The sequence below is a fragment of the Lissotriton vulgaris genome, chromosome 1_1 (assembly GCF_964263255.1).
Source record: "Lissotriton vulgaris chromosome 1_1, aLisVul1.2, whole genome shotgun sequence".
NCBI lineage: Eukaryota > Metazoa > Chordata > Amphibia > Caudata > Salamandridae > Lissotriton > Lissotriton vulgaris.
The window spans coordinates 1,559,269,613-1,559,297,511 of NC_141685.1; the positions used below are offsets into that span (position 1 = coordinate 1,559,269,613).

Here is a 27,899-nt window from a genome sequence, read left to right on the forward strand (position 1 = left end):
CATTTTCTACTCGGACAATTTAGTCAAGCCTGTCGCATAATTTGGTCCTCACCTTCCTCATAACCTAGAGGTTTAGAAATTTTTGTCAGGAGGGGGTCCTTACGCTTGAAAATGTTGACAGGGGGGTCTCGGCATCCAAAAGTTTGAAGACCTCCGCCGTAATGTGTAAAAGATCAAAGGATACTTGCCATAAGTTCTGCAGATCGGCATCCGAGATTTGTTCACTCCATAGATGTTCTGGAAGGCTGAAGTCTCCATCCTCTCCTTCAAGTATTGTCCAGTAAAGAATTGATGTTTTAAGCGAACTTGCTTTCTTCATTAATAGTTCGTCCAAAATAGATTTGGCACCTTTATCCTCTGTAACAGTCTGGTCCCAGCTTTTTATGTGCAAGTACTTGAATTTGGATAGATTTTTATCTGTGAGAACTGAAATGTCTTCCCAACTCAAAAGATTACCTTCAGGCATCAACTGGCCCCATGATCTGATATTTGCTCTCCGGAGAGGTAGGGATAATAGATCTTTAGTCTATTCTGGAGAGCCAGGAGAGTCCCAGATTGGTGCTAGGTTGGCGTAATATGGGATGTTCAGCTTTTTTCTAACTCTGGCCCACACATATGCCATGTCTCTAAGAACCTTTAGACGCACTTTTTTGAAAAATCGCATATCACCAAACTTAAACATAAATGCATGAGACCCTCCCTGGATCTCAGATAGCATATTTTGAAACATAAAGTCTGTTTCTGTCCCCCCTAAGGTATCAAATAGACTGATTCCAGCTTTCAATAATAGGGTCCTGGCATACACTCTCAAGTCAGGTGCACACAGCCCACCTTTACCTTTTTTCCTTCGTAGTTTTTTCCAAGAGAAAATGTTATGCCTTTTGGGGCCCAAATAAACAAATTCCATTTAGCTTGTACTTTAGTTAATCTAGCTTCTTTAAAGGTAAGTGGAATGTTCTGGAATGTATATATTATTTTGGGTAGCAACATCATTTTTACTATATTGATCCTACCGATTAAAGTCAAGGGGAGAAGTGACCATTTTTTTAGGGATTCCGCCATTTCTTTATCGAGCTTTTCAAGGTTTTTTTCTGCTAATTGATTTATATCCTGTGTAATTTGAATTCCCAGATATCTCATTTGATTTTTCAGAATTGGGATATGATTAATCTGGGGTATATTCCAACACATGCACTCTGATTTAGTTTGATTAATTAAATATCCAGAGACTTACCGAATTGCTCTGCAGCTTTATAGATAAGTGGAATTGATTTGATAGGGTCAGTAGTGTATAACATCAAGTCGTCCGCATAGAGGGCAACTTTCTTCACCCAGTTTTTGTATTTAAAGGGTAGAATATCCTGAGCTTGTCTGATCTTTTCTGTGAATGATTCCATATATAAATCATATAATAAAGGTGATAACGGGCACCCTTGTCTTGTCCCCCTTTGGATTTTTATAGGAGGGGACAAGCTGCCATTTATTAGTAATCTAGCCATCGGAGCTTGGTAAAATGCTGCTATTCTGCCACAGAAGTTTTTTCCCAAGTTGACCTTAGCTAATACTTTGGCCAGGAATTCCCAATTAACGCGGTCGAAAGCCTTTGCGGCATCCAAAGTAATAACCGCTAATGGGATTTCGTATTGAGAGGCAAGATCTATTGCTCCCACCAATGATTGAATGAGCTCTTGTATAGAGCGACCTCTGATAAAACCCTTCTGATCAAGGTGTAGAAGTTTAGCTGCGGAGCCTTTCTCATGTATGGCGAGGCTGAGGTTTGCCCTCTTCTTGGGCCGACGTGCCCACTATCAGGGATATGCTGAAGCTTTGTTTTTCTTTATTTTGACCTTCGCGGCCTGCTCCTCACCACCGCACCTCGTGGTGCGCTTAAGGCCAGGAGGGTCATAAGCCGCTGGCTTACTCGCCACTCAATGAGGGGCATTGGGGCACTTCCTTGCTTGCGGCAGAGACCTCTCAGGCCTAACATTGGCAGTAGGCTCTACTGGGCATAACAGGAGCTTGATAGAGCCAGGTGCAGTCTTTTGTCTTTTCCTGCTTCAGGGTAAGTGCTTCCTCCTTTTCTTTGTCGCACAGAGGATGCCGGCAGAGGGGAGTGGGGAGGGAGCGAAGGGGGTCTGCCTGCTGGAGCACCTCTTGCCGGGTCATGCCGGGAGGCTCTGGGGGCATGCACTGTAGGCGCGGCCTGTGCTTTCTTGATTGCTGCATGGAGATGCCCGTGGGGCCACGCAGACGTTGGTGCAGGTATGTCCTCTGCAGGCGGGGCATCAGCAGGGTCGCAGGGCACCTGGGGAAGTCTGCGAATGCCTCCTACCACGAACACACCCCAGGAGAAAAGGCTCTTGCTTGGGGGTCTCCATGCACATCATGGGGAGGGCACTGCTCCCCTTTCTCCACTGCGTGGCAGATAGCGGCAGGCAGCGCTGCCGAAGGGCTCTGAAGCCAGCGGGGGGTGCCTCTTGTGCCGCTGTGGGCTGGTTCTGTTACCTCCAACGTTCACGAGATTCTGTCACTGCACGGCCAGTCAGGACAGTGGCAGCAGTAGGTGCCGGGTGGTGGGGTTCACTTGCCACCTGCAGCTTCATATGCAGGTCACGTCAGCCAGCCTTGAGTCGCAGGCCATACACTTCCTCCTCCTGGCACAGCTCTGAGTGGCTGTGGCACAGGTTACAGGTGTAGGGGGTATCCAATATGCAGGTCTACATTCCCCTTGTGAGGATCAGCAAATGCGGGGTCTGACCCGCTCTCGTCGCCATTGTAATGTCTTGGGCCCTAGGCCCACATGCAGTAGAAATAATGACACAGACCCATGATTGTAGTGACTGGAACTGGCCAAGAGCACGAGCATCTGGCCTTTTTATTAACAGGGTCACGTCACTTGTGATGCCTGTGATGGATGGGTGTCGAATGTATGTGTGTCCAGGCCTCTGGGGAGTGGCTGGTAAACTCAGAGCCTGCTGAGACACTAGAACATGTCCAGCAGGACACTACAACACCCTCAAATGGAAAGCAAGAGAATCCGACATGCCACATGCAGCTGACAATTGAAAGATGCATTGTAGGAACCCCACACAATGGCTGAAACCCCCCAGGACAGCAGGGTCAGCACAGCAGCAATATTAGAACATATCAGGTCCATGGAATTGAAAAGGAGGCCAGGCTCAAGTATATTGCCCTCCTATTAGCGAATCAAGGCGAAAGGTGAAGAGAGGGGCCACAGCCCTGCAAACTGCCATGCTTCTCACGTTAGAATAACGCATTTCCGGTAATTTTCCCGCATTAATGCCTTAGATTGTCACACAAAAGAACCGTGTTCTGGAGTGCGATATAGATGTGTAGTTTCCAGTTCATCTCTGCTAGAAGGGATGTATTAAAGCTGAACTTACTTTTCACGGGGCACAAGATGGCGCTAGTGTACAGCGAGAGTTATAGGAATCTCCATATATTATGATGTAGAAATATCCTGTTATCACAGAAACTCATATGCAAGCCAAACGAACTTCAAACAGATGTGGATGTCCAGCTGCAAAACGAAGCTTCTAAATGCATGAAAAAAACAGGTTCTGTCTAAACTGCAGTAAAAGACGTGCTTATTTGGAGAACTGTTCAGGAAGAAGATCAATGATGTGGCCCCTGTCCCATCCTGTAGTTAGCTTTGGGTCCCATGTGGCAAAGAGCCTGGACAGAATGTGAAAATTGATCATGATCTGATCGTGCCATTAATTTGAGTGTTTGCCAGCTAAGGATGTGCAGGCTGGCTAAGGCAGGGGGTCCCTGTTTAATTTATTGTTTCTCTGCTACTACTAAGTGTGGGTGACATTAAACTGTTCGCGAGAAAGTGCCATTCATAGTCGTTGACTGTCACTCATAATTACACCGAACTTATGAAAATATCACGCATAAACTCTCGGAAACCTTGGCAGCTTTGGGGTCATCAGACAAAGCAGAACACTACCTGGAAAGTACACATGCTAATTGTTTACACTCGTGAAACAAATGCAAAGTATCACAGAGGTTGAACACGCAGGAGGGCATGCCAATAATTAAAGGAGAAGTATAGTAAAGTATTTTTACTTGTCACTAACACCCCAATACCTGGTATTTAAGGATCATACTGGAAGAAAGGGGCTTGGCAGCCTGGACAAGTCAATTTAAAGTAAGACGCTATTTTCAAAAAAACAACAAGAGGGAAAATGTGAGTTCTCAAAGCAAAGACTGACACATAAAAGCAATTTACTCTGACTTTCTGCCAGCAATAAAAGCAAACCCCTAATTTATGGAAGTCCACAGAAATTTAGAATTGTTGGTAAACCAAGGGACTGTACAATGAAAACACAGAAAGTGACTTTACCGAAGACACTCAAGGAGAGAGAATTGCGACCAGGCAAAAGGGAAACATGGCCCACTTAACCAAGTAGGACCTACAGTCATACATGGTAGATCTCCACCTGAGTGTCTGAATCATAAATTACCCTGCTGCGAAGTGTGGAAGCAAAGTGGCCTCCTTTTTTTCTTATCAGTTAAGGTATGGTATAGTTTTGGGAACAGTTTATGTCTCATCAGTTTGACATTCTGTGAGACGTTTCAAAAGGCGTGAGTAAAGTGGGAAATTACCCTGGGCCTCCACCTTCCAAAGGCCCCCCCTGATAAAGTGAACTTTTTCTCTCCCTATCTCACCTCTCCCTATTTCTGTATATCAGCCTCTCTCCTCTCTGTCTGCAGCTGTCTATGACTCTAAAATTACTATTTCATCATAAGGATTTTGGGGCTACTGGAAAGACATATCTGAACTGTTTTCTTCGTCAACCTGTTTCTAAAAGTCTGGTAACCTATGGGCTTCAATGAGCAGAAATTAGGTAAAAAATATCAAAATTGTTGTAAACAGGGGGCTCAAAGATATGTTTTGCCTGACGATCGAACAAAATCCTTATGATCACACTGGACATCCTTCGTACGAAGATGGACCTTTTGAATATTGACTGGGTCTGGTGATTCATTTACTATCGCTCTTCACATTTTTTGCTGTTTAATCAGCGAATTTAATTCCAGTATGTTCCAAGTAAGAACTCTCACCATCTATCCACTAAGTGTGGAAGGAAAATGCTACTTACCAGTTGTACACTTAGCATTAGTTCGCCACCTGGTGTTGGGCTCGGATGATTACATGTTGTTGTCGTCTTGGAAGAAGTCTTTGTAGTCACGAGATAGGTGACTCTTCCCTTGGACGATAGTGCGCATAGGCATCGGCTCCATCCTTAGATTGTTCTTCGCCATGATGGGAAATTATGGAGTTAGTAGAAGTAAAGAAAAGGATGTGCATCTAAGTAAGACAAAACTGGAACGGATACAGGTCCCGCGGAGGCGGGAGGGCGTGTACAACTCTGCAGCTCTACATGCCAAGAACAGATGCATACTGGTAAGTAGCATTTTCCGTTCGAGGCATATGAGCTGCAGATTGTACACTTAGCATCGATTGTGCACCAGTGTCTCCCCTAGCGGTGGTCACCTGTATCCGTTGCAGTAGTTAGAAAGAGAGTTTTAAGGACAGCTAAGCCTACTGCAGCTTGCTGCTTGGCTTGCAAATCAACACAGTAGTGTTTAGTGAAGGTGTGTGTTGTAGACCATGTTGCCACCTTGCATATGTCCTCTAGGGGTATGTTTCCTAAGAAAGCCATAGAGGGTCCTAGTTTGCGTGTGGAGTGCACTCTAGGAGGAACTGTTAATGTACGTTTTGCTTTTTGATAGCATATTTGTATACATTTTACAATCCACTTTGCAGTTCCACCTTTAGAGATGGGGTTGCCTTTATGAGGTGGAGAGAAAGACATAAACAGTTGTTTTGTTTTTCGAAAAGGCTTAGTTCTATCTAGATAGTAGAGAAGAGCTCTTTTAACATCTAGTGTGTGTAAAGCCCTTTCTTCTACAGAGTCTGGGTTTCGGAAAAACACAGGTAACTCTACAGATTGATTTAAATGAAAAGGAGTAATGACTTTTGGAAGGAATTTTGGATTAGTTCTTAGAACCACTTTATTATGATGCATTTGTAAAAATGGTTCTTGTATTGTGAAAGCTTGTATCTCACTTACTCTTCTAAGAGAGGTAATAGCAATAAGAAAAGCTGTTTTCCACGTGAGGAATTGCAGTTCACATTTATGTAAAGGCTCGAAAGGGGGTCCCATGAGTCTTGTAAGAACAACGTTTAGGTTCCACACCGGAGAAGGTGGCAACCTGGGTGGGATTATTCTTTTTAATCCTTCCATAAATGCTTTAATTGCAGGTACTCTGAAGAAAGACAGATGTTGTCTGTTTTGTAAATGTCCTGCAATTGCTGCAAGGCGCAGGCGTATGGATGAATATGCCAAATTACACCTTTGTAAATGTAAAAGGTAGCAAACGATATTCTGGATGGAAGCACCCAGAGGATCAATTTGGTTATTGTTGCAGTAAATGGCAAATCTCTTCCATTTAGCCACATAGCACGCTCTGGTAGTAGGTCTCCTAGCTTCTTTAATGATGGTCATACAGTCTGGTGGTAGGTTAAGATAACCAAACTCTAAGATTTCAGGAGACAGATCGCTAAATTCAGTTGACTTGGGTCTGGATGTCTGATGTCTCCATGGTTCTGCGTTAGCAGGGATGGAGTCCGTCGTAACTTTTGGTGTGGAACTAGAGAGAATTCTAGCAGTGTGGTGTACCACGGTTGGCATGCCCATGTGGGAGCTACTAGAATTAGTTTGAGAGACTGTTGTCTGAGCTTGCGTACTACTAATGGTATTAGTGGTACTGGCAGAAAAGCGTACGCAAATTTGCCTGACCAGTTCATCCATATCGCATTGCCCTTGGACAGCGGGTGTAGAAACATGGCGGCGAAGGTTGGGCATTTTGCGTTTTTGTGTGTGGCGATCAGATCTATGTCTGGATGACCCCACTTGTGAAAGAATGGTTGAAGAACCTGCGGATGTAGTTCCCATTCGTGAATTTGTTGTGTCTGCCGACTCATCAGATCTGCTATCTGATTGTGAACTCCTGGAAGGTGCTCTGCCAACAGATATATGTTTTGAGGAATGGCCCATCTCCAAATGTTCTGTGCGAGCTGGGACAGTTGTAGAGAGTGTGTCCCCCCCTGTTTTTGTATATAATACATGGCTGTCATGTTGTCCGTCCGGATTAAGACAGCTTTGTATTGTACTTGTACTTGTACTTGAAATGTTTTGAGTGCTAAGAGTATTGCTAGCAGCTCTAGATGGTTGATATGGAACAATTTGTGTTGACTGTTCCATTGTCCTTGAGTTGTATGATGTAGGAGATGGGCTCCCCATCCTGTGAGAGATGCGTCTGCTGTAAGCACTAGTTGTGGAACAGGTTCGAGGAATGACCGCCCTTTTGTCAAGTTTTTGGTGTTCCACCACTGCAGAGAGCGATGTGCACGGCTGTCTACCAACACCAGGTCTGTTAGTTGACCTTGAGCCTGGTTCCACTGTTGTGCTAGACATTCCTGTAACGGACGCATTTGCAGTCTTGCATATGGTACTATGAAGATGCAAGATGCCATCATGCCTATTAGTCTCATGAACACTCCGGCTTGCAGAGAGTGCTGGTGTTGAAAGGCTGTGACTAAGGCTTGAATGCTCTGTATCCTTTCTGGACTGGGATACGCTAGAGCTGTAGACCTGTTTATTGTAGCCCCTAGATACTGTTGTATATGAAAGGGTTGCAGGTGCGACTTGGTGTAGTTTATTGTGAACCCTAAGTCGTGCAACGTTTGAATTGTCTGTTGTGTGTGTTGGACAGACTGATTGAATGACTTGGCTTTTATGAGCCAATCGTCTAGATAAGGGAAGACATGTATTTGTTGTCTCCTGAGATGTGCTGCTCCTACTGCTAGGCACTTTGTGAATAATTGTGGTGCCATTGTCACTCCGAATGGAAGGACTTTGAAATGATAGTGTTGTCCTTCCAGTACAAACCTTAGATACTTTCTGTGAGCAGGATGTATAGGAATGTGGAAGTAGGCGTCCTTTAGGTCTAGTGTTGTAAGGAAATCACCTTGTTGCAGCAGCGGGAGCACTTGTTGTAAAGTGATCATATGAAAATGATCTGATTGTATATGCTGATTGAGGGGCCTGAGGTCGAGAATTGGTCTTAGTGTTCCGTCCTTCTTGGGAATTAGAAAGTACAGCGAGTAAACCCCTGTTCCTTGTTCTTGTAAAGGAACTATTTGTATTGCATCTTTTTGAGGAAGTGACAGAACTTCTAGTTTGACCAGAGTAAGGTGTTCTGTAGACATTGGATGCTGCCTGGGTGGTATGTGTGGAGGGGTTGCTGTAAGTTCTAGGCAGTAGCCATACTGGATAATCTGTCTTACCCACTTGTCTGTTGTTATGGAGTTCCAGACATGCAGGAATTGAGTTAATCTGCCCCCCACAGGGGTGGAATGCTGTTAGGGGAGAAGAGGGAAGTCACTATTTTGTAGTGGAAGAGGTTTGATTATTGTTGTTACCCCGACCTCTTCCCTTGTTGTTATTTCTTCTATATCCTCCTCTAAAATATCCCTTGTTAGCGGATGTTTGTGTGCTAAATTTGAAGGATGTTGTACCGTCTGCCCCAGTTTGTTTGGAGCCTCCTCTGTAGAAGGAGCGACAAAAAGAACTCTTAGCTTGTGTGGACTGTAAAGCCCCCCATAGATTTGGCAGTGTCTGTATCCTTCTTCCTCTTTTCAAGTGCTGTGTCTACTTCTGGTCCAAACAGTTGGTTTTGATTAAATGGTTGATTTAAAATGGTAGTTTGCACTTCCTGTTTAAACCCTGAAATGCGTAGCCACGCATGTCTCCTTAGAACGACACTAGTATTTACAGCTCTATACGCAGTGTCTGCTACATCTAGTGCAGCCTTTATTGAGGCATTAGAAATTAGCTTGCCTTCTTGCATAAGGTCGTTTGCTTGTGCCTTAAATTGATCAGGTAGATGTAATGTAATGTAATGTATGTGGTCTTGTAAAGCGCACTGCTGCCCTGAGGCGTCGTGGCGCTGTAGACCGCTGGGGAACCCGTCCTGGCTATCCCTGTGAGATGGTCCCTACTGGGTATCTCCAAGGTGAAACCAGGCATCCCCGGCGAATGTGGGGGGCCGTTGTAGAGATGAGGCAAGCTAATGCCCAGAGTTGCAGAGTGTGATCCCTGGTTAGAGTAGGCACCGAGGCGAGAATTATCGAGTCCGCTGACCCTGGTCCACGACCCTGCCGCGTCGGGAATTGAACCCTGGTACCAGGCCATTCTCTACTTCCGGGTCTGCCGCCTCTAACCAGTGAGCCACACCACTCCACTAATAGTTTATCTAACTGATCTTAATGCGCCCTATCATATCGTGAGAGGAGGGCTTGTGTATTAGCTATACGCCACATGTTAGTAGCTTGTGCAGCTATTCTTTTTCCTGAAGCATCTATTACCTTGGATTCTTTGTCAGGTGGGGGTGCCTCACCTGAAGTTTGTGAGTTTGCCCTTTTCCTAGCATTTGACACAACTAGTGAATCTAATGGTAGTTGTCCTTTAATGTAGGCTGGATCTGCAGGTGCAGGCCTATATTTTTTCTCAATTCTAGGGTTTAGGATCCTAGTACTTACAGGGTCTTTAAATATCTTAGGAGCATGTTTGATGACCCCTTCAATCATGGGAAGAATTTGAACAGACCTTTGCGATTGTTTAAATGTGTCTAAGAGAAAGTCTTCCTCTGTCTCATCAGAATGCATAGTGACCCCATGGTAAATGGCAGCTCTGTTCAACAGGTGACCAAACCCAATGTTATCTTCTGGGGGAGAAGGTTTTGATGGGTATGACTGTGGGTCAGGAATATCTGCCACATCCTGTGGGTTTGGGTACTCCCAGTCTGTATCATCTACAGGGAATGGGAAAGGCTCCTCTGGGTCTATCCCTCTACCTAAACTATACGTATCATCACCTTGAGGTGAGTGTGAAGGAGATACCAGTGGTGAGTTGTTAACAGGAACAGGTGATGAAGGAGAAGGAAGTACAGGAGAAGAAGGGTGCATAGGAGATGTGGCAGAGTCCTTCTTCTTGGCAGGAACTACAGGTGTGGGTGTTACATCTGCCTTCCTCTTCTTGTGTGGTGTAGTGGATACATGACCTGTCTTTGGGTCAATGTAGATCTTCTTTTGCAGAGGATCTGGTTGGAAAAGGTCTTCTCCTTGTGTAACTTTTGTCAGCGCCAATTTTTTCGGTTCCAGACGAGGTTGCTGTTTGTGTTTAGCCTTAGGAGGTATTGCAATGTCCTTTGGCAAAGTTTTCGGCACTGAAGGTGTTGTTTTCGGTGTCATAGGCTGTTTCGATGGTTTGGGCGCATCGGAATAAGGCCTTGTCGGTTTCGGTACCGAAGATGATGGCTTAGGAGTGGAAGCTGGTCTCGTCGGCTTCGAGGCATCGGACGCTAGCTTCATACCTTTGTCTTTAGAAGTCGACGGTTTTGGAGTCGAGACTTCTTTCGGTTTCGGTGCTGAGGGAGCTTGTGGGATTGGGACGTGCGAATTGCTCGGTACCGAGCTACCGAAAGGCTTAGTTATTTTCTTCGGAGCCGGGCTCGATGGCGGGGCTGTCGAAGTGGTTTTCCGGTCGCGACTGGGCCCCAAAGGCAGAGTGTTGACCTTCGATCTGGGTGCTGTGTATGGTGCAGGGGCAGTAGTACTCACGCGCTGACCCAATGGTATGGAGTCATCTGAGTTGTCTGCCTCTGATACGATCTGGAGATCATCTGAATCTTCTTCGGGAATGAGCGGAACCTCCTCTTCGAAGATATCCACAGGTTCCGGAGCTGATCACTACATGTCGTGTCGACTGGCCCTTCGATCTCGGATGGTTTTCTTGGATAGAAAGGACGCACAGGCTGTACAGTTGGATTCGTCGTGTTCTGGCGATAATCACAGGTTGCAGACCTTGTGGTGGTCACTGTGTGGAAACTTTGCTCCACACTTGGGACATCTCTTGAATGGCGTACTTTCCAATGGCCCACGTCGACGACCGGAATCGAGCTGATGAAGTCGAAACAATGTTAGTCGATATCGAAAGTAGTTTGGTACGTTTTTAGGAAGTTTTTTGCGCTTTGAAGTGCTTGAAAAGTCTATTTCTAGCCGGAGCGGAAAAATTTCATCCGAACCCAGTGGCGGAAAAAAACAATCTAAGGATGGAGCCGATGCCCATGCGCACTATCGTCCAAGGGAGGAGTCATCTATCTCGTGACTACAAAGACTTCTTCCAAGATGACAACAACATGCAATCATCCGGGCCCAACTCCAGGTGGCGATCTAATGCTAAGTGTACAATCTGCAGCTCATATGCCTCGAACATAACATCTCTGTTGCCCAGTTGCATCATTTCCTATCTACCATGAAGCTATGCTTCACTTTATCTGTCTTTCTTCCCATGTCTAATGCAAGAGTTCCTTGACTAACCTTCACCCACTCCCCTCCACTCCAACTTAGTTAGTTTCTCCTCCTGAAAGATTTCTCCAGATTTCCCTCTGAAAGTGGGCGATAGAACCATCCCTAGCGTGGATACTATACCACACCAGGGCCAATTAGTCAACCCACTTCTAAGTCCACCCACTTCTTACTTCATTATTGCCAGAAATAGTTTCCCTTTTTAGAAAATTATCTCATCAGGTTCATAGTAGGTATGTGTCACCATGTATCAGGGTCGGCTTTAGGGCAGTGCGAACTGTGCGGCCACACTGGGTGATGACCTAGCAAGGGACACTGACCTGAGGGGGGTGCTGTGTTTATAAAAACCTAATTTAAAAGCACTAGCTGCACAGTTGCTTGGGCGTTTAGGTTTCAGGCAGCAATAAAAATGTCAAGATTACTCTTGTGATTAATGTTCCTTCTAGAGAGGGAGATCAGAGTGTTGTCTAGTGTCAGTTTTGACTCGCCATAAATTAGCATAGAGGGTTATTATGCCTGCTGCAAAGAACAGATCTGTATTTTATGTGGCTAGCTGAGTGGATTAGTAAAGCCTGGCTTTACCAGCTCTTTCAAGTAAATGAAATGTATGTGAGAAGGGGGCAATTAAGACATGAGGAGCACTTTTGCCGGTTGATAGTGAGGAAATCCGAGGAGGAGGTCATGGAAAGGGGGACCGAAAAAGATTGCCGCACCAGTCCCTGCCATGTATTAGGCTTTGTTCAAATAGCCAATTCATGAGTATTAGTATACTGTTGGCTGTTGACTAGTTGAATGTCAGGGTCTGTGTGATGCTCCTCCAGAGATCTTTACTCTTTCCCATCCATCTTTCTCTTGAGTCTGCACAATTTTTTTCTCTTAGCTTTCTGGGGGGTTTTCTTCGGTATTAAAGACAGTACTGCTTGTCCTCCTCAACCCTTCAGATGATATTTGTCTTTCAGTTAATTTGGAAGGAGGATGAGTATGGGTGCGCCTGTGATATTTTATCTGGTGCCTCCACAGTTCTTTGGTCATCTGTATCATGGTCCTCCTTTTATTTAAAGTACTATGTGAGAGGCCATAGTACAGTAGTACATTATTATCTATTAACGCAGAAGAAGTCAATTTTTGTGCTTTCTTGAGGATTCTGTCTTTGAAGGTTTCACCAGGACGCCTTGTGGTTGTGATTCCAGTGTTTTGTGGCAGGACCGCTTGATGGGCTTTTATATTATTCATTTGGACATCTTGGTCCACTTGTAGAAGTGACCTGAAGGAGATCAGTACAGATTCCTTCTATGTCATTTTCTTCCATGGATTATTTCACATTAGGAATCCTGATGTTAATAACCAATACCGTGGCCGCAAAGCAGTTGATCTCATTATAATGGAAAATCACCTCCTCATCTAGTGCACAGGAGTGGAAGACTTTGGTCATGGGTTTTGCAGCGGAAAGGCGGCAACTTCATCAGACCGTGGGACCCTTTCTTGAAGTACTTAACAGAAAGACCCCCCCACTAGCCTCTCTAAGATCCCTGATACAGAGAAAAGGAGACTGAAAGCAAACAGCATATTTCTTAAAACTAGAGACTCTCCTTGTCTTTTATTTACTTGTTTACTGATAATTAACTATGTCCTGTTTTAAAGGGGGAAGAGGGCAGACACCAGAAAAACTGATTTTTTTTAATCTCACTGAAACTTTAAGGCCTATCTAGTCCCTCCTGTTTAGGGTTATAATAAAAGTCAATAAAATATATTTTGAAACAATATGCTGGTCCGCAGCGTTTACTTTTTTTTCTAGAAATGAAGGACTGGCTATAAGATAGACAAGCTATAGCCGAATGGATGACTTAGGTGGCGTGAACAAATGAGAACAGCGGTCCCGGTACTATTTATTACTAACACAATACAACACTCTTGAGGAGTAGCAGACTCTGGCAGCTCCAGCCCATTATTTCCTTGCAAAGGGTGAGCTCAGCCAGGAAAATTGGCTAAAGGTTAGAAGATCATGCCTTTTCAGCCACACTTTTCTGATGTGCTGTGCTGAGAAGTAGGCCGGCCCACTGGAATTATGCGATTTTGTGGCTGCAACATTTTCTGCATTATTATGGATTTGCGACACAATCCATCATATGCTGCATAATCTGTAGATTTTAACAAAAAAATTCTAGTGGAAATGCAGCACCATGTCGCAAAGTTTGACTAGTTCTCTTTTTGTTGCTTAGTGCTGTATCACTGGTAGTAATGAGGTGAAACCTTTGCCCAGATAGTGTTAATGTGTAAAATTGGCAAAATAATGAGGTAATACTATCACCAAATGTGCTGCATTTGTTGCATAACTTGCCTTTTCTTGCTGCATAATTTAGTAAACCCTGTTTCATAATTTGTTTCACCCCTACCATATATTTCCAGTGGCCCTGGCAATGGGGCTTGTTAACAAGTCAATTTTTTCCAGTTCAGTGTAAATGATTGATCACTAGCATTTTGAAGTACACATTTGCCTTTGAAAAGCCATCTCTCCCACTAGTCTGAATCACTTTTGAATTACTCTAAAAATGTCTCTCTCCACTTCAGAATGGTGTCTACTTGTTTCACATTCAATATCAATGGAAGCCGACAGATGTCCCGCTGCCATGTGGTATATATCAACCCAGGTCTGGACTTTTTGTAAACAGTGGTTTGCATTCTGATCTGGTAGTTTTTGATTTTTAGGTTGAGCCTGAGCCCTGCTCTGCAAAGATCTGTGTTAGTTCAGTATGGAGAAAAGCTTCGCCCCTCCTACGCCCTTATTTTTCATTGGCTTGTGTGTTTGTCCTTTGTAAATTCTGTCCTCTGATTCAATATGAGGCTTGTTAGTCCCGCCTTAGTAGGGCCATGTCATCATTTGTATCCTCCCATGGCTACTGGCAACCTTACTTGGTTTTTGCACTGTATGTGTACTTCTTATTTAGTTTTTCCTACGTTAGGCACCACAAGGTACTTTGCTTACATTCAGTGGGCCACGCCCACTGTAACTTTTGCAGCCGCTGGGGCAATGGCGGCCGTTTGTTTGCAATGCCATAGGTCTTGCATTTAAATCCGAGACCTATAGCATTGCAAATATTTTTTTGCCTGCACTCAGTGTCTTTTTTTATGAGGCACTTCAAGCACTTTCACTTTAACAGCTATTACTTTTTCATATGTTTACATATTTACAACACTTTTACATATGATTTCCCCCCCCCCCCTTCTCCCCTGCTGCATGGATGCTGTGCGGGTGCTGCTGGGAGTGCGCCAAGGCCGAAGGCTGGTTTATTTAAGTGAGAAGCACGTTGCATACGTGATGTCTGCATTGATGCTGAGATCTCTGATGGACAAAGCATTTCTTCTCTTCGTGGCTTTGATGTGAGAATTCACACACGGGGCTATTTTAAGAAAATATTTTCAGATGGACTGCATGAATGGGCATGTTTTGTTCTTATTAGCGGATCGTTTAGGTCGTTACAATCCCATTACAGGGAGATAGTCAGTGAGAACAGAAACACAGCCTCTATCTTATCACACGAATCAGTGGTCCCCAAAGCATGGGACAAGCTCCCCCTCTGAGCTCCCCATTCATCCAGCCTGCGTCCATTCACAGATGAGCTGCTTGTCCAGAGGACAATAAACACACCCTTAGCTGATGCTCTAGGGCCCTCCCCTTGTCTTCAGCTCCTTTGCCCCCCCCCCCATTTTGGCCAGGAGCTCCACGCTCAGTACGTGACACTGTTTTTTATTTTTATTTATTTATTTAATGCGATTTGATATAGCGCAAACTTTACCCGAAGGTGTCAGAGCGCTTTACATAAGAACCAATTGCAAAACATAAGGACTTAGGATTACATGTGTTACATAAAAGATACACACAGAAAAAAATTGCAAATGTACAAGATGTTAAGTCACACAACGAAGAGACTGGTGATTATAGTTATCTCTATATACATAGTGAAGGGATAAGAATAGATATACTCTAAAAGTCACATAGGAATGATAGAGAGTACAATGGTCTACTGCATATACTAGTGATTAGAGTTATCTCTATATACATAGGGAAGGGATACGAATGGATATACTCTAAGAGTCACATAGAAATGGTAGATAGTACAAAGGTCTACTGCATATACTAGTGATTAGAGTTATCTCTATATACATAGGGAAGGGATATGAATGGATATACTCTAAGAGTCACATAGGAATAGTAGAGTATAAAGGTCTACTGCATATACTAGTGATTAGAGTTATCTCTATATACATAGGGAAGGGATATGAATGGATATACTCTAAGAGTCACATTGGAATGGTAGGGAGTACAAAGGTCTACTACATATACTAGTGATTAGAGTTATCTCTATATACAGAAAAGCAGAGTTCCAATCCAATCCAAAAATTCTTTATTTCGGTCATTTAGACCATAAAAGATGCAGTACAAAGACACAATAAAAAAAAGCGTAACTGTTATGAAACACATTTCATACAATTCATACAATTACTTCCCATATAATCAAGGCATAAGAGGGGTTTAAGAACAGTTCATAACATTGTCCACACATTAAAGGATTTTTTTTCCTTATCTGCCACATAGCCATTAAAAATTTAGCAACTGCAAACAAGATATGGGACAGAGTACTGGTTTTCAGTATTCTATACACATGCAGATAGCTCCTGAATCCCAAATTTCTGCAAAGCGGCACCAGCCAATATTTTCTGGGTCTATTATAAGCAGGGCAGAAAAACATGATGTGAATTTCATCTTCCTCAAGAATGTTACAGCATGGACAAGTTTTGTCATTACCCTTTAGCCATTTACAAGTGAAGGTTTTGATGGGCAGAGTGCCTAACCTCCATTGTATAAACAATGTTCTTGATAAAATGGGAAAGATAAAATCCATAAAACTTTCAAATGCATAGGAATTTTTGGATTCCAAGAAACGTTCAGTTAGAGTGCCGCTGTTTCGTGCAGACAACAGCAGTGCTAATCTTTTTTCCTTATGGGTTTGTACCAGTCTTTTGCGGGAAACCCTTCGGCAACCTTGTTCAGGGTCCTCCCATAACTCGGACAAATTCAAGGAGTACAATTCTTTTTTTACAAAAGCAAGGCAGGGGATTCTATCGCATTGGTTCAGGTTCATGACATGAATAAGGTCTTGCCTGTAGTGAACGAGTTCGCTGGTAGACCAAAGCCTATGCCAGAACCTCAATGGCTTTGACTCGAGCTCCTCAGCAATAGAAGGGAGGCCCATGTCTAATCTTAAGGGCAGGAGCGGTGTGCCTCGAGGGAGGGCCAGGAGGCGTCTGGGGAAATTATTTTCCACTCTTGCAAGTTCTTGCCCTGCTTTGTACCCCCCTAGCTCGCTCCCATAGGTTGCAGCCGCCTTGGCTTGGGTTTTATACATTTCAACTGCCGGGCTAATGGGCTTAAAGGTTGAGCTGTTTACAACCTTCAAAATTGCGCCCGACAGCTGGGACAACTTAAGCCGGGATCTTACTATCTGGGGGTCCCAGGATAAATTTTCATGTAGCGTTACCCCCAAGTACAGAAAAGTTGTTACCCTCTCAAGGCTGGCTGAACCCAATGTGGGGTTAGGTCTGGCTTTAGTGGATGGATTAAATATCATGAATTAGGTCTGTTCTGTATTGATCTCTAGACCATGTTGTCTACAGAAAACACCAAATCCATCTAATATCCGTTGAATCCCCATCGGGGATTAGGAAAGCAGGAGGGTGTCCTCGGCAAACATGATAGCCGGCACCCTCCTTCCTGCCAGGCATGGAGCGTCATTGTCCCTACCATGGTCAAGATGGGATATGACACTGTTGATAAAGAGGCAAAACAGGGTCGGCATAGCTACATTAAGTGTGGTCGGAGGGGGATGCAGTCACAGCACAAGGGAGGGACAGAGAAGGGCAGGAAAGTGAGACAAACGAGAGAGGGAAGCAGATAGTAATGAGTAAGACATTGAGGAGTGTGTCAAAAGGAGAGACAATAGAAAGGTCGCTGGGACAGAGGGGGAGGTCAGAGATCGCTAAAATGGCAGAGGAGAAAGGTAGAAGAAGAAGCGAGTCATAAAAAGAAAATGGCGGGGAGCATAAAGGTCCAAGTCCGAAAGTCCAGGAAGAGGGCTGCCATAGCTAGCAAGTACGGGGGGAGAAAGGCAGTCCGCAGCAAAGTCACAGCCTCATTGTCCATGAGGAGCTGGGGCAGAGGAGTTCAATTCGGAGACCAGGGGTCAGGGAAGAAAGACTACAGGCGCCAAGGCAGATGATCGCAGAACGGGAGGCAGCAAAGTCTAAAACAAAGTTTAAAGGGAAGGAGGAGGGGGCCTCTCACCAGAGCCCAGTTAAACACGCTGTGGGGGGTGGCGTTGTGCGTGCGGGGCTCAGAGGCAGCTAAAGGCAGGCTCTTGGTGGTCCGATAGTCCCGTAGTCTGCCCCCGAACTGACCTGGTGAGCTCCGGAGCTTCCCTGCAGAAAATGGCGCCCGCCCGGGCGCTGAGCTGTTGGTGGTGGAGGAACACGGAGCCTGGAGAGGTCTAGGAGCGCTGGGCTCTCCGTGGCGGGCCACTGGCTTGACTGCATCATGGACGCGGTGAGGCCCTGGCGCGTGCGGATATTTGATCTCCGGAGGCACTGAGGTGCGCTCGCGCTGCTCCCGGGCATCTTGAAGCTCGGCTCACACATGCGGCTGAAGGCACTCGGGGTGCCTCGCGGTGACTGCGAGAAAGGGTGCAGGCTCTGGGCGGACGCGTGCGGGCTGCGGAGGCAGCCAAAGAGAGTGTGATCCATGGCACGCGCCTCTCAGGCTCTGTCTGTGTTTGCCAACAAGCTGCGAGCACTCTGGTATCTCTGTCTAATTAGTCGCCGAGCATGTTAACACCAGAGCCGCAACAAAGGCGGGGCGATGGCCATTGTACAACTTCTGCCCCCGAGGGCGTGCTGTTAACTATTATTCACTGGTTGTGTGGTTGCTAGCCGCCCTTAAATCGAAACGCCCCAGGTAGGGGTGATTTTTGTTGGACTGAGTATCCCACCGTTACAAGCATTTGTAGTGCATTAGGTCTCGCATTTAAGCGACTTTCAGCTATTGGCATTGTAAATGACAATGCCTTTTATTTATGTGTTGGCATTTAAAACATAAATAAAAGGTATTGTCATTTGCAATGCCAATAGCTTAAACTCGCGTAAATGCGAGACCTATTGCATTGTAAATGCTCGTTTACATTACAGCTGTCTATCGGTACTGTCGGCGAATATTTAAGCCCATGACTTTTCTATCCGCACAGCCCATGATGCTACTCTCACCACCTTCCCAGCCCACATGGCTCTGTCCCCTACATCACAGTTAACATAGGTTTTGCACTTAGAACAACAGAGCACGTAAAGTAAACACTTTGCATCAAGTATTGTTGTTTATGATAATTAAACGATACTGTACCTCCGCAATTCATTATTTTTCTCACTGTGGTTGTCGACAATATCTTTCTGCTCCGTAAAAAATCTGCAATCTGCCCACCGATGGGAACGATGATTGTCATAACCATATGAGGCACGGCTGATAACAGGCCCACCTGCAGCAGAGAAAACAACATCGTACCGGCGTTTTAATCTTTGTGAACATCGTGCTCAATTTTAATTACCGGATTTTATTAAAAAATGTCTTATCCCGACCCACATACAACAAAATTGAAACAGCCTGTAACACAAAAATTAAAACATTTAGAAAGAGTTAAGAAATCTAAGCCTCACGTTCAGAAAAGAAGACTCGTGGCATGAAAACAGGCTATTGTAATCTCGGCTGGGCAGGTCTACTGAGAAATGTCTAGCTAGAAATGTGTATTTTTATAATATGTTTTTAAGTTTTTTCCTAGAGTCAGAACATATAATGTATATAATGTATACAAACATGTGTAATCTATAACAAACGAATGTGACCCTGTGTATTGTAACTGGGGTTTACTTGAATCACTCCAAACCCTGTGGGTCTAGTTTGCATTTTATAAAAAAAACCTGCAGAGGAATGCACAAAGGTAAAAACAAACCGTTAACATAAAAAGGAAAGACAAATAGATACCCATTTACTGTCTGATTAGTGCAAAGTCAAACCAGGCAAACAGGACAAATCACAGCTTCTCTGCTTGAATTGTGTGATCTTAGACACGTATTTTATTTCACCAATACTACTTTTTCTTTATTATCTTGTGTGAAAGAACTTTCAAATATGTGAGTTCAGAGTTTCATTTTGATTTAATAGATTATTATGTTCGCTCTATCATATAGTCTGGGCCGCCTACAGGGTTTACATGACTACTGTCATGCCTCATTTTAATAAGTACTTCTTAGTGCAGTGCTTTTATGTGATGTATTAAGGTAAAAGCTTCCACATGTTAAAAAAAATACACATTTGAGTTTTGAAGAGACATTATCATATTCAACATCATGTTTGTTATATGATTTACACAGCAAGCATTTTCAGGGCTTGGCAATACACAGGCTCTAAAACCCTAGGATAATGATCAAACCAAGGATGGTTATTAGCAAAATCAATAAAAGTTACAAACAATCATTTATTATATGAATTTATCCAAAAAACATGTATATCTATGTACTTATGCAATCTAAATTTGTATATTATAAAGAAAAAGATGCAAATTATAACATGTCAAGAGCACAAAATATAAAATAAAAACAGTTGGCACTTTATGCTTTTTGGCACTTTTTTGACTAGAAACCTAAAAGATTCACAACTCAGATTCTACTGATTGGATTTTTGTCATTTTGGTGTCATTTGGGTTATAAAAATCTTGTCACCTTCTACCAGATCTAAGGCACAACTTCAGGCTGACCGCAATGGATTGCAGGTCCAATATATGGACCAGGTTTGTCCCACTGAACCTTTTGCCTTTTCTGAGTTCAGGTCAATGCAAAGAGTTGCGAGAAGCAGTTGATGCAAGGATACCATTGTCGATACGAGAAGCACCTCAGGATCCACAGATGGTCGCTGCTCGGTGAGAAGAGTCCATCACTACTGGAGCCTTATGTTAGTGGTCGATGCATGCTGGTGCCATTAGAGCAGTTGTTTGACCGGACGAGAGGAGCAGGTTGTCCCTGGAGATTTGCGTGAGCTGGCAATGGGGATAGTCACTGGGCATTGCAAGGTGTGTTTTCACGGTCGCTGAGAGTGCAAAAACTTTGGACTCTTTACCTGGACCTCCAGACTTGTGGTTTTGAGGCAGGAGGAGTGCCCTCTTATGCCAGCCAAGGTTCCAGCACCTAAAGGGGCAGCTCTAGGGGCTCAGGACCCACTTCAGCAGAGGCCAGAAGCAGGACTCAGGTAGATCCAGTTGATCCTGGTAAGCTGGGCAGTTGCAGGGAGGCCTCTGGAAGCGTGTTGTGTTCCATGTAGCTGAAGCAGAAGGTCAGCCAATTGACCCTTAGAGTCATTTCTGTTGATCCTGGATTCAAGGCAAGCAGGTCCAGTCTTCCTTCATCAGGCAGCAGGGCAGTCCTTCTTCCTCTTCTTTCCACATTACCAGGAGTATTTTGATAAGAGGGTGTAAAGTTGCCACTTTTATCCCCAAACCCAGCCTGTGGGTGGGGGATGCCCTCTTTGTCTTACCTTCCCTCTTTTCTGGGGTTGGCTCCAAACTATCAAGGGTATTAAGGGTAGGGAAGTCTGGGTGTAATCTGCGTTTGTCAGTGGCAGGGCAGGCAGACCCTAAAAGCCAGGAAGGAGATGGGCAAGCCACGAGGCTATCCTCTGAAGCTCAGGAAGCCTGGATGCAATCCCCCAAGACATTCTGCTCGGGAAAGAAACACCCTGCCCCACACCCAAGTATCGTTTTGTCCTCATGTCTAGAAGCAATATGCAATATACAAAACAGACCTTGTCTGCTCTTCTGTGTTTTTTACCTTGGTATAGGGGAGCGAGCAGTAAGGTCAGTAAATATTTCCCCCCGACCCTCCACACACCTGTTTGTTTTTTCAGTATATAGTGCAGCTTTCTAGTTGCGGGTCGTTTTGATTAGGGCGCAACCTTGTTTGCACCTCATAGCTCACCTAACTTATGTGTGTGTGTTGTCTTTTTGTCCACCCTCACTGACACCCTAAGATATCAACCCCTACTCCCATTTAGGGTCCCCATAAGGTTTGGTCACTCTATCATTACACACTGACCCATGTTGGTATGTGTGCCCTTGAATTTAATCCAAATTGTAGATTTCCCCTACTCAGCGAGCCATAGACCACTCTATAAGTATGTCCTATCGTACATATTACACCTGGAGACTCATGCTGATCAAATTCTTGACCTGGGACAGCTGGCCCCCTATTTACAAACTTTTGACCTGGGACAGTTGGTTCCCAATTTAAAACCTATAATCACACGCCACGGTGGTTATGATGCAACATTCTTTTGTTCCATCACTAATTGCTGACACACATTACAGGAGCACTGCGTGATGACACTCGCCGATCTGGTGTTATTTAAACTCTATCTTCCGTGGTGTTATGTAAACGTGATCCTCAGAGCACAATGGATCTGCCATCATACATTATTAAAATATTCGCTCGTTAAGCTCCTACCGGGGATTTTTATATCCGTGTTTGACTAGTCTGATGGTCGGCGCATGCGTAATAGAGTAATGGTTCCTTGCCTTCACGCATGCGCGAGAGAGTAGCGGCTTCCGCTACGCGATTTACCGCGACTACCTTCAACCCCGACTCCACGGTTTACTCATTACCCAACCAACGCAGGTTTAAAAGCAGGGAGGGTGTGAATATTTTTCACCTCCACTTCCGCTCGTATTTGCAGCGAGAGCACCGACGGACAGGTGAGTCAGTGAGTGCTCGCATTTGAGTTCAGCGAGGAATCTATTCACGGTGTACCAGTCAGGTTAGGAGGACCTGGCAGGCCCCTTTATCTTTGTTAAGGCCAGGGTATTCCCGGTTTACTAATCAGCTCAGTCTGACCCGGCAGGGCCCCTACCTTGTCATCTTTGGGAGGTCCAGGGTATCCTACTTTTGGATATGGGGAGAGAGCTCAGCAGCCCTTTAATAGGGTTGGCCCAGGTAGCAACTTAGGGGTAATGCCCCCCAAAAAAACCCTCTCTCATACAGTAACGCTGGAGTCCCCAATAGGTCGTGACATTCCATAATATGCAATACTCTATATATGGGTTTAGGACATACAATACCTTGCAAAGGAGTTTCCTTGAAATACACATAGACACCAGTTTTCTGTGTGATGTTAAGGATCGCAGGATGTGCGATTTTTATGTACCCCTTATGAATCTCTGTGGTGTTCAGGGTTGGGTGTGACATCTTTTGTACTATCACACGTCAGTTGGGTTATATGTATAGAACCATTGAGTAGGACATTGTAAAGTTGTGTGCTTACTGTGTCTTTTATTTCTATACTATAGAGCGGGGCCTCATACTCCCGAGCGGTTGCCGGGTGAGGTGAGGTCATCACCCACACAAAGCTGGGTGAGTATCACTGAGAGGAAATGCCTCTGAGTGATTATAGATAATATGCTTGTTAGAATGCAGAATATAAATTATTCCTGCAGGTGTGTCTGCACGGTCTCTGTGTGTGTACGGTGGGTGAGCGTGTGGGATTCGGTGTTGTTTTGACATACTGTACTTTGTGTTCTCTCCTTCTCTTTTGCTAGGAAGAAGACACTTCTCTTTCCCTCCAGTGGACATTTAAGTATACTAGTTCCTGGTATATATGTAACTCTGTATCAGTACATTTACATTATTCTTCACTTATACATATCAAATGTAGTTGCAGTAGCTGTTTTCCTGTTCAAGGTCCTGAAGAAAGCTGAGCTAATGGCTCTTATAGCTGAAACATGTCGACCGTACTGCACAGCGCCTTTGAGTAGTCTTACTACTTGGCGTGTTTTTAATCTTTGACACTTGGACTCCTATTGTAATGTTCTCTGGTGTCCTGGTAGTTAATTTTATTTTACACATTTTTTGTTAGCACTGCACTTTTTCCATTTACAACACTTCATGGTGTCACAACAGGACTATTTTTTGACAACCCTTCCCGGATCGACACTATATGGTCAGATTTGGGTTGGGATGATCATTGATTCCCATATGACGTAATTCCACCACATGGGTGGTCTGATGGGAATTATTTTAGCCTTTTTGTGACTAATAGTCTCCAATTTTTAACAACTCTTTGTCCCAAGTGCTCTCTACCAGTGCCTCACGGTTGCTATTGCAGCCACACACCATCTGTAGACCTTGTCTGCTCTTTTGTGTTTTTTACCTTGGTATAGGGGAGCGAGCAGTAAGGTCAGTAAATATTTCCCCCCGACCCTCCACACACCTGTTTGTTTTTTCAGCAATATACAAAACACCACAGGAGACCCAATCACAGTCATATGACCCTGAGCAGACTTACAATTCGAATTTAACACTAAAGAGGATTTTAAAAATACAATTTATTTGAGCGGAAGAAACATTTCTCTAACAGTAAAAGGTAATCCAGTCTTAGTCTGTGAGCGAGATAGCATTACAACAGTGAAAAATCACTTTAGGAGGGTTTCACTGTCAGGACATATAAAACTTTAATACACATGTCCTACTTTTTAAATATCATGTACCGTGCCCAAGGAGTGGTTAGGGTCTATCTTAGAGGTGACTTATAAGTATTAAAAAGGAAGGTTAGGCCTAGCAAAAGGTTTACTTTTCAGATCAAAATGTCAGTTTAAAACTGCATTACAGGCTGCAGTAGCAGGCCCAGTCATGTTTTACAGTGCTACTTTAATGGGTGGCACATTGAGTGCTGCAGCCTTCTAGTGGCATTTCATTTCTGGGCTTTGGGAACATGTACAAGTTACTAGGGAATAGGGAAATGTACCAATTAGGTGTAGGCTAATTTTACCACGTTTGCTGAAATTTAAATCCCATTAAATCCTATAGGATTTATATTTTGGGGGACGGGATATTCATCACCATTGTGACCGAGTAACCTGTCCACCATGATCTAAATCAGGCCCAGAGTCCTAATGCCAACAAAAACAAGTTCAGTAAATAGTAAAGGCATAAAGTTTGGGGAATGCCTCGCCAAGGATGTCAAGTCTAACAATGGGTGGTTGCTTCTGGAGAGAAACTTCAGGGAATGACTCTGTTGGAAATCTGTAGATTTGTTTACATACATACATTAGTAAAACATAACTCTTTGGATGTAACTTCGCAACTTCATTGTAGTGTTTCTTGTGTACTTGTAGTAACATTAAGAGTTTCCTTAATGCTATTTATGTTCAGTAGAAAGATGGCTTGGTTTATTTATTATTTGGATAACAACATTATGGGGGCGTCAGGACTGGAACAATAAAGACTGGATGGGGAGGTGATGGCCTGATTACATACCGTGAGTATTTATTACTCATGTTCCCAGTCTCATTTCTTCTCATGAGAGTTTAGCATCACTCCTCTCTCTCCATATGTTTAATCACAACTTTATTTTTCCAGGCAGGTATGGTTTTCAGCAAGGGCTTTATGGGCAGAGAGAGTGTGTTCTGTTATCAGTAAACACTGAAGTAGGACAATGAAATGTTACAAGTGGAGGAGTTAAAACTGAAAGTACTTTTATTTAAAAATATGGGGCAATGAGACTGCCTGTCTTGAGGTGTGAGGGTGAGGCTTGCCTCATTTGGATAGGACTGTCACATAGAAGACCAGCACCAGGAGACATAAAGATTACCAGTAAGGAATCAGGTCATTTCCAACGTGAGCTATGCTGAGCTGTCATCCAAAGGTGCTGAAAAAATGGAGACCAACCATGGGTGATGTGATCTCCACTTTGTGTGCACAAACACCCCAAACACAAGTGGGGACTTTGGGAAGGGATATTCAGAGTATCACAAACACTTCTTGATGCACTTCTTATAAACTGGGGGTGATGGCTACACCTCATACCTAGAGACCGGGTTCTTTCTCAGATTTTAGCTGCAGATTCATGGTGTGAAATCAGACCACATGATCAGGTCCACACACCCTGGTTCTGTTCCAAAGGACCCCTGCAGCAGTTTTAACACATAGAATGACCATTGTTCCATCCACAGCAAGCTATAAATGTGACAAAACCTTTTGCCATTTTTGCAGAAAAGTCTTTATGTTTCAGATTAACTAGTGCTATCCACATTAAGCTGATGAATGACAAATGTATTTTAGCATTTCAGGCACAATATTACAGCTTTGGATTGGTAAAATACCATACAAGCCAACCTGGAATGAATAAAGGCAGCCCTGGTACATGTGTTTCGGACTAATTTGAGCGTGTCAGTGAAGCACACCTTTGTCCAAAGGGAGTATCCAGTACAGGTCAAAACAATCCCCACTCCAAAGCTGTAATACTGTGCCTGGAATATAAAGTATATATATATATATATATCACCGCCGAAGTTATGAGGCAGTTAGACGATTGTACTTGCTACCGTAAAATTGGAAAGGACCCCACATCAGAATTCCAAAATCTATTATTTCCTATACTTAAGGAAGGATTTGATGAGGGTTTCTTAGGCCCGAAAGAACTGGAATATCTACAAAACAAACACCCCAAGATACCCATGTTCTATGTCCTACCAAAGGTCCATAAACACCTAACTAAGCCACCGGGTAGGCCAATTGTAGCAGGATGTGACTCAATACTTGAGCCAATAGCCAACTATGTTGGCTGCTTCTTAAAACAATTTATGGACTGTGTTTCTTCTTACTTACAAGATACGACTGATTTCATCAATAAGTTGGAAACGGCCGAATTCAATAAGGACAATGACTTGCTAGTCACCCTAGATGTCACACAACTTTACACGCAAATACCCCAAGATGAAGCTGTGGCAGTTTTGCAACATTTTCTGGATTTAAGACCTAGACCAGTTCAAGTGCCAACTAAATTCCTAGTGGATCTAGCGACCTTTGCTCTAAAAAGGAATTACTTTTGCTTTGGAAATGAATTCTACCTCCAAGTCAAAGGAGTTGCTATGGGGTGTCCCTTTGCCCCAGAGCTGGCGGTACTGTTTATGTCGCTCTATGAAGACACCTATGTTCACAATAACACCCCTTTTAGTGAATACATAGCCACATGGTGGCGCTTCATAGAGGACGTCTTTATGATTTGGACTGGCGGTGAAGACAATTTAACATCCTTCTTCAATTGGCTCAATACTAGAACAATAGACATACAATTCAGCATATCACACTCAGCAACAAAAATTTCGTTCCTAGACCTGGAAGTCTTTCCATCTGACGGTAAATTGGCCACATCATTATTCACCAAGCCCAAAGATCGCAATAAAGCATTACTTTTCTCCAGCAATCACCCGAGGAATCTAAAAGAAAATTTGCCATTCGGCCAATTTCTACGTATCCGTAGAAATTGTTCTTCCACTGAAGACTACAAATTTCACTCAGAAAATCTAGTGTCCAAATTGTGTGATCGCGGTTACCCAAAAAAACTGGTCCGCAACTCAATGAAACGGGCGAGATGGATACCTAGAGAGAGTCTTCTCGAGCGAAAAACCAAATCCAAGCTTAAACGACAGTTTTGTGTAACCACCTACTGTCCCAATGCCAATAACCTTAAAAAAATAATTGGACAAAATTGGCACCTAATAAGAAACTTGGATGAAAGTTTACATGCGCCACCGCTGTTTGCCTTCAAAAAAGAGAACAGTATTGCAAATCATGTAGTAAGAGCAGCTATGAAAAAAGAAGAACAACCGTCTTTGAGAAGAATGATGGGATTGGCCCCTATCGTGGGCCACCACAAATATGAGACCTGCTTGTGTTGTGATCTGACCATAGAGGGATCGTTATTTCAACATCACAGCATCTCGTAGAAACATGAAACCTTTAGCAACTGTAAGTCTAAGTTCGTAGTATATGGAGTGCTATGCCCATGTGGACTCTTGTACATCGGAAAGACTAACCAAGAAATCCGCCAGAGAATTGCTCAACACAAATCAAGAATAAAAAACCAAGTAGAAACTGCACCATTGGTTAATCATTGGATCCGCTGCAAACATCGCATAAATGACCTCAAATGGACTGTCATCTCCCGTGTTGAAAAAGACCCACGTGGCGGGGACTTGGACCAAAAACTCTCTAAACGTGAAGCATATTTAATTGTGAAGTTCGATACAGCAGTAAGGGGACTAAATGAACTATCCGAAATATATAAACTTTAGGATTTTAGTGTCAGAATTATTCCTGCAAGTTCACCTGACCTACATAAATTCCATCATTTAATGCCTCCATATCAACACATTTACAGTGCACACGCACATCCACATCACCTCTGGTCCCAGAGCACACCATCCATCCTCACCAATGGAACGCATCTCGTGGCAACAATCGTCCACCAGGACAGATACCCTACCAAGCAGCATTCCCTCTCTAATCAAGGGAC

At 43.9% G+C, this 27,899-nt stretch overlaps 1 protein-coding gene across 1 annotated transcript in view; it reads right to left on the reverse strand.

The window, feature by feature from the left end:
• SLC17A8 (solute carrier family 17 member 8) overlaps positions 1–27,899 on the reverse strand; it is a 323,457-nt gene that overhangs the window by 60,536 nt on the left and 235,022 nt on the right. The window contains exon 9 of the mRNA XM_086936990.1: positions 18,909–19,041. Within this exon, the coding sequence (XP_086793116.1) occupies positions 18,909–19,041 (133 nt within the window). The remainder of the gene's footprint in view (positions 1–18,908; positions 19,042–27,899) is intronic.